General features: G+C 45.4%; 1 protein-coding gene across 1 annotated transcript in view; it reads right to left on the bottom strand.

The window, feature by feature from the left end:
- Window positions 1-1,933: 1,933 nt before the first annotated feature.
- CMC1 (C-X9-C motif containing 1) overlaps window positions 1,934-12,879 on the bottom strand; it is a 77,059-nt gene continuing 66,113 nt past the window's right edge. The window contains exons 3-4 of the mRNA XM_061127652.1: window positions 5,331-5,421; window positions 1,934-2,180 (exon numbers count right to left, since the gene is read on the bottom strand). Of these exons, the coding sequence (XP_060983635.1) occupies window positions 2,060-2,180; window positions 5,331-5,421 (212 nt within the window). The 3' untranslated portion in view covers window positions 1,934-2,059. The remainder of the gene's footprint in view (window positions 2,181-5,330; window positions 5,422-12,879) is intronic.

Below are 12,879 nucleotides of genomic sequence, written 5' to 3'. Positions count from 1 at the left end.
ATGGAACAACAGACTGGTTCCAAACAGGAAAAGGAGTACGTCAAGGCTGTATATTGTCACCCTGCTTATTTAACTTATATGCAGAGTACATCATGAGAAACGCTGGGCTGGATGAAGCACAAGCTGGAATCAAGATTGCCGGGAGAAATATCAATAACCTCAGATACTCAGATGACACCACCCTTATGGCAGAAGGTGAAGAGGAACTAAGAAGCCTCTTGATGAAAGTGAAAAAGGAGAGTGAAAAAGTTGGCTTAAAGCTCAACATTCAGAAAACTAAGATCATGGCATCTGGTCCCATCACTTCATGGGAAAAAGATGGGAAACACTGGAAGCAGTGTCAGACTTTATTTTTGGGGGCTCCAAAATCACTGCAGATGGTGACTGCAGCCATGAAATTAAAAGACGCTTACTCCTTGGAAGGAAAGTTATGACCAACTTAGATAGCATATTAAAAAGCAGAGACATTACTTTGCCAACAAAGGTCCGTCTGGTCAAGGCTATGGTTTTTCCAGTGGTCATGTATGGATGTGAGAGTTGGACTGTGAAGAGAGCTGAGCACCAAAGAATTGATGCTTTTGAACTGTGTTGTTGGAGAAGACTCTTGAGAGTCCCTTGGACTGCAAGGAGATCCAACCAGTCCATCCTGAAGGAGATCAGTCCTGGGTGTTCATTGGAAGGACTGATGCTGAAGCTGAAAGTCCAATACTTTGGCCACCTCATGCAAAGAGTTGACTCATTGGAAAAGACCCTGATGCTGGGAGGGATTGGGGGCAGGAGGAGAAGGGGACGACAGAGGATGAGACGGCTGAATGGCATCACCGACTCGATGGACATGAGTTTGAGCAAATTCCGGGAGCTGGTGATGGACAGGGAGGCCTGGGGTGCTGCGATTCAGGGGGTCGCAAAGAGTCAGGTACGACTGAGCGACTGAACTGAACTGAACTGATGTAAATACATATATATACATATATGTAAATACATATAAAGTACCTGGAAACTAGTTGCAGTGGCTGTGGTGAAGAGTTAACAGTCTGTATGAAAAAAAGAGCAACTTTTAATATAAAAGTTCAGCCTGCAACCAAATTACTGCATTGGGACAGAAAATTTTTACACTTATTACTATGTTACAAAATGGTCATTCATACTTATAAAGAAGACTTTTAAAAATATTAAAATATTTCCAGTGGCAGAATTAACAGGTCATGGAGTGTTAATACACTTTAGGAAACTTCCTGTTAAAGATGTAAGCAGGGACTTCCCTGCTGGCCCACTGGTTAGAACCCGCCCTGCCCGGGACAGGGGTATGACCCCTGCTCAGGGTCCTGGGATCCCACACGGCACAGGGCAGCTCGGCCTGAGTGCTGCGGCTGCTGAGCCCAGGCCCCACTACCACAGAGCGTGCACCACAGGGAAAGGGCCCACACTGCAACTGAGACCTGATGCAGCCAAGTAAATTAAAATAAAAAGATGTAAGTAAAACTAACTGATGTATGAGCACTTACCTATGTTTCCAAATAAGCCTTCCCTCCCAACAGTCATTGAAGTGCACTTACCTCGTCCAAGACACGGTCCTGCGTGTTCTACTGACTGCAGCACACAGTTAGTCCTCACATCCGCAGTCTCTGTAACTCTACGGAGACTACTTACATCCACAGCTGCCTAGTTATTAATAAAATGGTCAAGCCAGGCTCGTGACCACCCTGCTACACTGCCCAGTTACTAACTCCTCTGCAGACTGTCCACTCCTGCTCCCCTTTAGTCACTTCTGGCTCCACGGTTAGTCCACATATTGACAAGTAATATTCGTGTGGCAACCTAAAATTCTGTGTCACTGTTAGAGAACTACAGTTGTGAGACCATCTATTTAAAATCCATTATGACCAGGCAAACCATGTCCCAGTTCCCTGCTTACTCTTATCAGTCAATAACCTGGAGGTTAAAAAAAATCTTTATTTCAGATAAAGTTATTTCCATAATTAAGGATAAAGGAAACGCACTTCCCTGAGTCCATTATTTCAGGTGACTGATTTCCATGAGCATCATCTTGAATATTTGCCTACATACTTGTGGGAAGCTTCTGTAGCCTTTTCTTGGTAGGAATTCCAGTTCTTCTGAATTCCTCCCTTTCCTTCAGGTATTCCATTTTGCATTCTTCATAAAAGGCTGGATCTTTATAGCTGCGAGAAGGAAAAGAAAAATCTTTTAAAGCAAATCATTTTGCAAGCATGTAATAAAAGCCTGCTTTAATAATAAATTCAGACACCCAGTTCATCAAGCACAATCTTTTCAAGTAGGTTTTTTAGTAATAGTCATAAATTCATTGTAAAGATGAGGCTACCAAATGAAAGGAAAAAACAAAAAACCCTAACAGTTCTTTCTTGAATAGCAATGTCCCAGGATAGGGCAGTGGGAGCAGGGCCGCGTCCTCAGGGGCTGGTGTGAGCAGACGTCACAATGACATGCACACAGCACGCCGTGCAGCCCAGGGCACCAGGGAGAGACAGGGTGAAGAGGAGAATGGCGAGCTGGCGGGGAGACGTGTGAGCTGCATTTTGGAGGACCAACAAATCCCCATAGAAGGCCCACGAGGAAGAACCCACAGATGAGGGAAACAGATATGTGGAGAACTACATGTAGCTGGTACCACGACAGCAGGTCATGGGCTGGAGAAAGGGCCTGAGATGCAGCTGGAAAGGCCAGGGCCACACCATGGCATCCATTCCTGCCCCACGAGAGGCCCAATCTGCCCTAGACGGGCACTGTTAACAGAGCGGCTGGGAGATCAGCTCGGGGCCTTGGATGAATCTCACCGTGTGGAGTGTGTGTGGCCTGTGGAGCACACACAGGCCAAGGGGGGCCAGGGGACAGCGAGGTTAGAGGCCGAATGCCCAATAAATAAACTACTACAATAATCCAGGCAGGAAATGACAAGGCCTTATGATCTAAAGGAGTCAACTTTCTGGTGAAAAGGATGCAGTGCATCTGGGAGACACTGGGGAAATGCAATCAGGAAGATCCTGGATCCTAGACGATCAGAATTGACAAGGAGCTGAGTTCAGTATGGGACCTGCAGGAGGAAGCAGAGAAATGCCATGACCCCCAGGAAGCACTGAATTCCACGGGTCAGACTGAGCTTTCTCAGATCGAAGATGGAGAGGAGAACCCGGGCAAGTAGCTTTCAGGAAGAGGTTAAGGAGGAAAAGGTGGAGAAGAAGTAGGCAGAGACACTGGGGAGACAGGGTGAAAGGGGGTCTAGTAACAGAAAGAATGTAAAAGACACATGCTGGAACCTTTGGAAACACAGTGCCGGGGGTGAGCGGGACGAGTGAGATCAGGCAGGGAGAAATAACAGAACAGAAAGCATCAGTGCCCCCACGTCACCAGGCAGAGATGCACGAGGGTAGTGGTTCCACCCACAAAATGCCCACAGTAGAGACAACAAAGGCGCCTCTTGTGCAAAGATGAAGAAACAGTCTTTCTTCAAGTATGTTGAGACTTGTAGTGCTAGTGCGAAGTCATTGTAATCGTATCCGACTCTCTGTGACCCTATGGACCACAGCCTTCCAGGCTCCTCTGTCCAAGGGATTCTCCAGGCAAGAACACTGGAGTGGACTGCCATTTCCTCCTCCAGGGTATCTTTCTGACCCAGGGGGCAGACCCGCATCTCACTGGCAGGTTGAGATCTGCATTGGCAGACGGGTTCTTTGCCACTGAGCCACCTGGTGGAGGCCGGCGCTCAAGCGGAATTCTTCCTCAGCAGCTCGCACCCCCTTCCCACAGTATCCGTTCCTCTTCCTGGTCTCCCTGCGGCTCCTCTCTTCTAAGCAGCGGCAGCCTCCCCCGAACCCCCAGCCCCCCGGAGGGTCTAGGACCTCTCTTCCCCTCTCAAGGGCGAGAGATGGCGGGATACTCCAATGGTTAATGTCCACATGACAGAAGCTGAAAATAACACAGACGAACTTTAACAAGAGCCAGCATCTACCGAGTACCTGGTATCAGTACCCTGTACATGCCCAGCGCTGGAGAGATGTGTTCCCACGTGAGGAATAGTCACCCTGCTGGACAGCGAGGGCCTGCCCAGGGCCCGGGAGAGCTAAACCCGGGGGGCCCGGGGGACCAGCCTGCCGCCCTGCCCCCAGTCCTGCTCCCAGCTTCAGGGCTGCGCTGTCCCAACTAAGAGTAACAGGCACAATGCAGACGGAAACTTAGGTGTCAAAAGCCACTAATCAGGCGCACAGGGAATTCAACAAATTCAGTCACACAGAGGCAAGAGGTCCACATTCATCCAGCATCTCCTGGGAGCTCCAGGGACCAGAACTCTTATTTCTCTAGTTACATGCTCAGGGCAGGTCTGGGCTCACAAGAAAGAGCAGCTGTTAGAATTGCTTTTATTTACTATTAATTTGAGAAAAGACGTGGACTTGTAGTGTGTTTCCTTATCTACAAATGCAGACAATCAGTATTCTAAAAGAAGGTGTAAATCCATGTGTCCGTTATTTGTTATCAAAAAAGGAAACACTTTAAGATCCCGATAATCACCACTTTCTTTTTATGTAATCATCTAAGAAGCAGCTGACATAGATGCTGGCAGGCCAGGCGAGCGGAGTACAGAAGGTACTGATCTGATCTGACCTCACAGCTGTCTGGTGTCACAGACAACTGCCAGCTACCTGCTCACGAAAGCACCGCACCCGCCACGCTGCCTGTCAGTGACGTGGGCGATGATGAGGTCTGGCGAGATGAGCAGAGAGCCCCTGCATTCAAAGAACTCCACACATTTTTACTTTAAGACTCAACAAACTACAAGAAGTATCAGTGAACACATTTAAGAACTATTTTTTAAAGTAATTTAACTTCAGAAATCTAAATATACCTTTGTTTCCTTCATTTAATTTATTACAACTCTCCTAGAAGATAAATTATGTTCATCCAAAAGATCCTAAGGCTGGTAAAATTACCTTTTCATTAAAGGATGAACATAAGCATAATATATTTGATAGATCAACCGGTTCATGAAAAGGCATTTATTAAATCCTATGAAAAATCATGTATTTTTGTGGCTGACCTAATATTTTAATCACATAAAATGCTGACAAACACACGTAACTTGAAAAGACCCTTCATAAATATGTTGTATCACTTGTCTTAGAAGCATTAAAATTTTAAATTTTAAAATTAAAATTTTAGACTCAGCCAACAATATGATGAATCTGGTGGGGGAGAAATACAGAATATATGACATGTAGTGAGTTAAATAACACACTCTTACCTCCAACACATTACACACACATACACGCAGGAACACAAAAAGCACGGTAACTACTTACTAAGAGGTGAGACAGTCTTTCAGTGCGGAGTTTTCCTTCCGGCATTTCACCACCATAAGGACTCCAGAGTCCTTGCAACACTTAGTGAAATCTGAAATAAAAAATTTGGAAGAGAAAAGATGATCTGTAATTACATCTCTAAAATTTTAAACAGCTCTAAAATCTTCGTTCATGTAACATCTATGGCCTAGACTGTGCTTGTCCACAAAGACGTGAACGTGAATAAAAGGTGGCAGATCTGAAAGGAGGGAGGGGACCCCTGAGGTAAAGAAGGAGTTGGCTTCACAGTGACACGCGGACGAAGCAGGATTTTTAACTCAGACATAACTTCATTTTACTGCTTTGCAGACACGGCATTTTTCACAAGTGGAAGGTGTGTGGCACCCACCACCAAGCAAGTCTACCAGCATCATTTTTCCAGCAGCATTTGTTCACTTCATGTCTCTGCATCACATGCTGGCAATTCTTGCAATATTTTAAACTCCTTCAGTATTATACTTGTCATGGTGGCCTGTGATCAGTGACCTCTGATGCTACTACTGTAACTGCAGATGCAGAGAAAACAGCAGGAGAGCTAGAGTTAGAAATGGAGCTGAAAGATGGGATGGACTGCTCCGTCTCCGGATCACACATGACCCGAGAAGTTGCTTCTTAAGAATGAACAAAGACTGCGGTGTCCTGAAATGGAGTCTATTCCTGGTGAGGATGCTATCAACCCTGCTGAAATGACAACAGAGCGTTTAGAATACTACATAAACTTAGTTGATAAAGCAGCAGCAGCAGGGTTTGAGAGGACTGACTCCAATTTTGAAAGTTCTCCACCAAATCAAATGCCACCAACTGGCACACTGCAGGCAGAAGAGAAATCGTTCCTAAAAGGAGGAGTCCTATGCAGCAAACTTTATTATTGCTGTCTTATTCTAAGAAATCCACCTCAACCTTCAGCAACCCCACCCTGATCAGTCAGCAGCCACCAATGTCAAGGCAAGACCCTCTTTCTGCAAAAAGATTACAACTCGCTCAAGGATCAGGGCTCAGAGAAGAATTAGCATTTTTCAGCAATAAAGTATCCTTACTGAAGGCACGTACAGTGTTTTTTTAGACGTAACGCTGTTGCACACTTCGTAGACTACAATGCAGTGTGGATGTAACTTTTATATGCGCCAGGAATCCAAAGACGGCATGACTTGCTCTGCTGTGATACTGAGTGTTTGCACTGGTCTGGAAACAAACCCACAGCATGTCCAAGGTCTGTCTACAGAGAGGAAGCATGTACTCCATGGATGGACAAGGTCCCGCTGCACAACACAGGCAGCTATGGTCAATGTCCTGTGACAGACCATCATGAAAAAGAGTATTTTAAAAGGATACACGCACATACACACACACACACACACACACACACACACACGTGTGTGTGTGTCTGTGTGCTCAGTCACTTTAGTCATGTCTGACTCGTTGCAACCCCATGGACTGCAGCCCGCCAGGCTCCTCTGTCCATGGGATTCTCCAGGCAAGAATACTGGAGTGGGTTGCCATGACCTCCTCCAGGGGATCTTCCTGACCGAGGGATCGAACCCACATCTCCTGTGTCTCTTGCATTGTAGGCAGGTTCTTTACCACTGAGCCAACAGGGAAACTCATAAACATACACACACACACACACACATATATATACACCCATTAACTTATATATACATAAAACGGAGTCACTTCATTGTACAACAGAAATTAACACACTATAAATCAACTATACTCCCAATTTTTTTTTTTAAATAAAGGAGTATATTGCAGAAGAAATGAGTAGGAAGACTAAAGGGGTTGTATCAGACACAAGCTCTCCTGGGGTTGAGTGTTTATGACTTCTGATGGCATCCTTCAACCCCTTCAGACAACCTGCCATGGTCCTTTACTTTGATCCCAGGGCTCCCATCGCATTCCTGAGTCAACTCTGAAGTGCCCCAGAATCCAAATGGCTTTCTATCACAGTTCCATTCTGGTAGTTTGCTCTTCAAATCATACTGGCCCCCTCGGGAGCCTGCCTTCTCAGGAACCCCAACCCAGAGAGCCCTGGTGCTGGAGTCCAGCCACAGCGGGCCTGCTGCTCAAGCAGGTCTGCGCTGGGTGGGACCAGCTTGCCCCCCAGCCCCTCCTGGGGACGGGGCGCAGGGCGCCCCTGCTCTAGCAGCGACTCTCCCCAGCTGTCTCCGTCCTTCCCCTCCCGGGTGGTCTCTAGTCCCAGCCTCGGCCACCTCCCACCTGTGACCAGCCACGTCCAGGTCAGACTTTAAAGTACGATACTAAGAAGCTTGTATCATCATTTAGTATCAAATTATCAGGATTCTCTTCCTCCCCTCCCAGCTACTAAGGAATATGATTTACAATCATCTTAAAACAAGCAGGTAACTTCAGGAGTCCCCATGAAGACATGTAACGTGTAACCAAAGTGGCTTTAAACCACAGGCAAACTGAAAACGACTGAGATTTGTAAATGCACGAGAACTTCAAGGGGCTCCGCGGGACCCTAGGGCCTAGGGCGCGGACGTCTGTCTGTCTGCAGCATCAGCGCAGTCTGCGGGGTGCGGCGGGCGGAAACCAGGCCTACAGGTGCGGGAGGGGCCTTCAGGGCATGTCTAGTCACAGCCGCGGGGCAGGGATGCTCCAGTGCAGGTCACGGGCTCCGGGAACTAGCTCACCAGGCTCAGGACTGCCGCCGTCCGCTCTGCGTCCTGAACTGAACCAGGCGTCCTTCACACTCACCGACACACGCTCTTGTGGTCTCTGCGCCGACGAGCTGGGCATGTGGCCGAATCAGGGTTAAGGGGCCTTCCTGTGTCCTCTGCAACGCAACAAGGCAAAGCGGGGCCTTCCTGGTGACTCGGGGGGAAAGAAACCGGCCTGCCAGCGCAGGAGACACGACTTCGATGCTTGAGCCGGGAGGATCTCACAGGCACAACTCAGCCTGTGCAACACGACTCCCGGGCCTGTGCTCTGGAGCCTGGGAGCCGCCGCTACTGAAGCCCCTGCGCCCTAGAGCCCGTGCTCCGCAACAAGAGGGGCCGCCGCAGTGAGAAGCCGCACACCGCGACCAGAGAGGAGCCCCGCTCTCCATGGCAACAGAGGCCCAGCACAGCCAAAAAGAAATTAGCAAAACTGTTTTTCTTTTTTTTAAAAAGGGAAAAAAAACATTTTTTTCTTAAAAAAAAAAAGGCAAAGCAAATGCAGGGTCAGTTCATTCTCATTGGAGGTCCTGAAGGGAGGCCGCAAGCCCATGACAAGTCTGCTAACCTGCACTCTGGAAGTCATGAGCATCCATTAACTGTTCTCCACACAGCCTGATGGTAAGACCTGCCTTTCCAGAGGCAAGGGTTACGATCCTAAGCAAGAATTAAAGCATGAGCTACCCTCAAAAGGAGTGTGAACACAAAGTTGGTCCAGAGGTGACGAATGTTCAGCGGTGGTGACAGGCCGTGGGGCCGGCTCCTCGCAGCCCACTGTCACTCGGGACCTGGGCTCACTTGGACGATGGCGTCCACAGTCCCTCGTAAACGTGTGCGAGTTGGCCAAACCCCAGTCCCTTTCCAGAAAACATGAATGCAAGGGCTCCTACCAACAGTATACTTTCTGAATTTAACACTCAGTACTCTGACACTTGATAAATCCACAACCAAATGCTCAGGCACTGACTTATGTTGAGATCGGTTTTCCCTAACGTGACTTAAAATGTCCTCAAGTAGGGAAGTGGCTCCAGATAGCATGTGTGTGTTCTGACGGCCATAAAGGCACAGTCTCTGCATTTTCACACTTGTCCAGATCTCTTCAGGAGTAACTGTGACTGGCCCGAAGCCTCAAGCTGTTTGTAAGGTTTCTGTCACTTGTTTAGCAACAAGATTTTAATGAGGATCCTTCTTTCAAACCACATTAGCAAACATTCATATAATGGTGATGTCGCCAGCTGATTTCTACAATGGTATTCTGAAACAAGCCCAATTTAAATCACTTCTGTCTCTCAATATTAAGTGTTAAAGAGTTTGTACACCTGTAAATAAATATTCACCTTTAACCACTACAAAAATGAACTGTCATTCACTTACATATACCTTAATGTAATGCAAATAAGTATCAGTAACGAGTGACAGTAGAGAGATGATTAAAAGTTATTCCAAAGAAGTTTAGGCTTAAAGACAGCATTCAAGACTTTTTTTCTTTAAAATGTCAAGAACATGAAATTCTTTCTTTTGTAAACCCTCCTTTTTCTGAAAGAAACCACTGAATATCATATAAAATAAACTATAGGTAAACATATTGTGTGAGCATGATAAAATCTGCATCAAGTGAAGCTAGGGAAAACAGAGATAAAGTCTTTCCCCAACTTTAGTCTAAGATAATGGGCAAAATAATCATACTGTAATTAAGTACAAGAACACATAATTTCCAGTTTATATAAGAAAAAACTTAGGGAAACTCCAGATAAAAGCAGTAAGAGAAAGTAATGGTCTGGAATTCATTGCTTTTCACTCATTTAATTTATGAACTTTGGAATGTATCTTAATATTGAAATAACCACCATAATTAAGTTTCCTAATTAAGCCGAAGATGAGCAACAAAGTGTGCATGGGAGCAGAAAGACTGACCTTCCACACTTCATCAGTTTCAAGCAACATACAATTTTGCAGACACAGTCATCCAGATAGGACTATAGCATTCAATGAAAGATAGCAATTTAAAAACATAGCAGATTAAAAGAAGTAATTCCAATGTTTCACATTTCTGACCAGAACCACTCCTTTTTTAATTCCAACAATTTATATTTTCTAAACAATCCTGAGCTTATGAATTTTTACACAGCTATCTTTAGACATAGCACTTATTTCTAACTTTCTAGTACTTTTATTTCCTCAATCAGGGAAGTACTTAATAAAGTACCTATTTTGTTTCCAGCATTATAAAAAGTAGAGCTGTATTTAGGTACCAACGTAATTTAGAATTTTTAACATGTAAGTTCTGTGTAATATTTCTGTGACTAAACCACCATCTTGATAGTCTCACTTTTAAATCTGGAACTTCAATTTAATTGAAAAGGAAACATTTAGGAGGTCTTGCTTACTGAAGAACTGCAGCAAGCAGATTTTAAATCACCCTCAATTCAAAACATTTCATCAACTGCGTAACAGGAAACCTTAAGCATAAAACTGCTTCCTTATAGAGAATTTGATAAAAATAAAAACAGAAATGTACTTGAAATGACGGATAAATGATCTGCCAGCAAACATTCTGACAACAACAAAATTTCAGAGACAATTTTTCAAGAGATCCGTAAAATTAATCACTCAATGGAAAACATAACACGCAGAAGCCACCTCATCTTTCACAAGGCTCAGTCACCAAAAGTGACTTCTTAACTGCATTCACGCCTTCAAAATGTTTCCATTTCCAAAGGTGAGTTGAAAACACTGCAGACGGGGAAATCACCAAATCATGCCATCACGTCAATGTTTAGGAGAGGATCCAGCTGCAAATACTTCATTTATGTGTCTCTTGTTTAGTTTTTTACTTTATACTGGCGCTCGGTTGATGAATAGCGTTGTCAGTTTCATGTGTGTGGCCAAGTGAGTCAGCCATCCGCATGCTCGACCCACTCACTCTCTTTTTCAGATTCTTTTCCCACACAGGTCCGGCTCTGTGCGACCCCATAGACGGCAGCCCACTAGGCTTCGCCATCGCTGAGATTCTCCAGGCAAGAATACTGGAGTGGGTTGCCATTTCCTTCTCCAGGAGATCTTCCCGACCCAAGGATCTAACTCGGGTCTTCTGCATTGCAGGCAGATGCTTTAACCTCTGAGCCACCAGGGAAGCCCAGAATCAGCTAGAAGAATGATGCAACAGTGAAATAAACCACTATTTTATCAGTTTTCTTACTGGATCATCTGGCATATTACATCATCATTTATCAATATAGAAAAGGAATCTTTTTGATGTTTGCTTTCCTTGAACACAGTTAAGATCTGAGATTTTTTTTTTCACTTCCTGATTATGTTAGGCAGAATAATAGACCCCAAAGATTTCCAAATCCTACTCCCGGAACTCCATGAATGTGTCAGTTTATATGGCTAAGGGCAATTACGGTTACTAATCAGCTGACCTTCAAATAAGAAGAATATCTTGGATTATCCGGCGGGGCCCAAAGGAATCACCAGGGTCCTGAGAAAGGGAAAAGGGAGGCACAGATGGAGAGAGAGATGTGATGATGAGAGAGGGGAGAGAGAGGTCACCTTGGCGACTTAACAATGGAAAAGAGGACACTAGACAATGAAAACAAATAGGGTGCCTTATAATGGGGTATCTGTATCCCCACAAAATCCACGTGTTGAAACCCCACTGCCCCCGCCCCCACCACTAACCTGCCTTGTGATGATATTAGGAGGTGGGGACTTGGGAGGAATTAGGGTGAGGTAAGGTCAGGAGGGTGGATCCTCACAAATGGGGCAACACCTTGGTAAGAGTCAGGAGAGAGTAGCGTGCTCTCTGCTCCCCACCAGTGAGGTCTGCAGCCCGGAAGAGGAACCAACCAAGCTAGCAGCCTGAGCTAGGGCTTCTAGTGTCAAAACCTGTGAGAATGAAGTTTTGTTGCTTATGAATCATCAGTTTATGTTACTTTTGTTAAGCAGCTCATGCTAAGATAGGTTTCTAGAAAGCAAAAAAGGCGAAGAAATGCTCTCTCACTGAGCTTCCAGAAGGGAATGCAGCTCTGCCAACATGTGGATATTAACCCAGCAAGCCCTGTGTCACACCTCTGAGTTACAGACTGTAACGTCACACATCTGTGTTGTTTTATGGCACTAAATGTGTGTAATCTGTGGACAGCAGCCATGATGAACTAACTACACTGCCTGTAGCAGAAGAAGGAAAACTGACAAAAAGATGATTCTCATTTATTAGATGAATCAGAAAATGCATGCTAAGACCCGAAAGCAGAGCTCCAGATTCTGCCGAAGACAAAATTAGCTACTATGAACACAACCACCAACTAGTATCTTCAGATGACAGTATCCCAGATGAACTTCTCAAAATTCAGGAACTAATGAGCAAATAACAAACTCTGCAGGACAAAAAGGAAATAAGGCCTCCTCATCCCATCAGTCCTCTGACAAGAGGTACCTGGTCTCCTGTAACAGGAACCGGCACATCCCACATGGTGGGGACCCAAGGTGGCGTTCTCCCATCTTCCATGCTGATGTGTATGTGACCCAAATACTTACGCCTGGCTTATAAACAAAGACAATCACAAGGAAACAGTCTTTATGGGATGGGATGTATAAGTCAAAAAACTAAAATTCCTAAAAATTAAGAAGCAAAAAAGATGACTATCTTCTCTTAAAAAAAATATTAGTACCCAGCAATGTATTAAAAGCACTGTATTTTATGAAAGCAAGCACAAGAAGAACCAGGACCGCTGGTGCGGGGGCCGACTGGAGGTGTGCTGGGACCTGGTGCAGTGCTGACGAGACAGGTGTGCTCGGGTTCACAAGGAACACTTAGTTTCGTTCAG

The sequence above is a fragment of the Dama dama genome, chromosome 24, assembly GCF_033118175.1.
Source record: "Dama dama isolate Ldn47 chromosome 24, ASM3311817v1, whole genome shotgun sequence".
NCBI lineage: Eukaryota > Metazoa > Chordata > Mammalia > Artiodactyla > Cervidae > Dama > Dama dama.
This window is presented reverse-complemented; position numbering and strand designations above follow the sequence as displayed.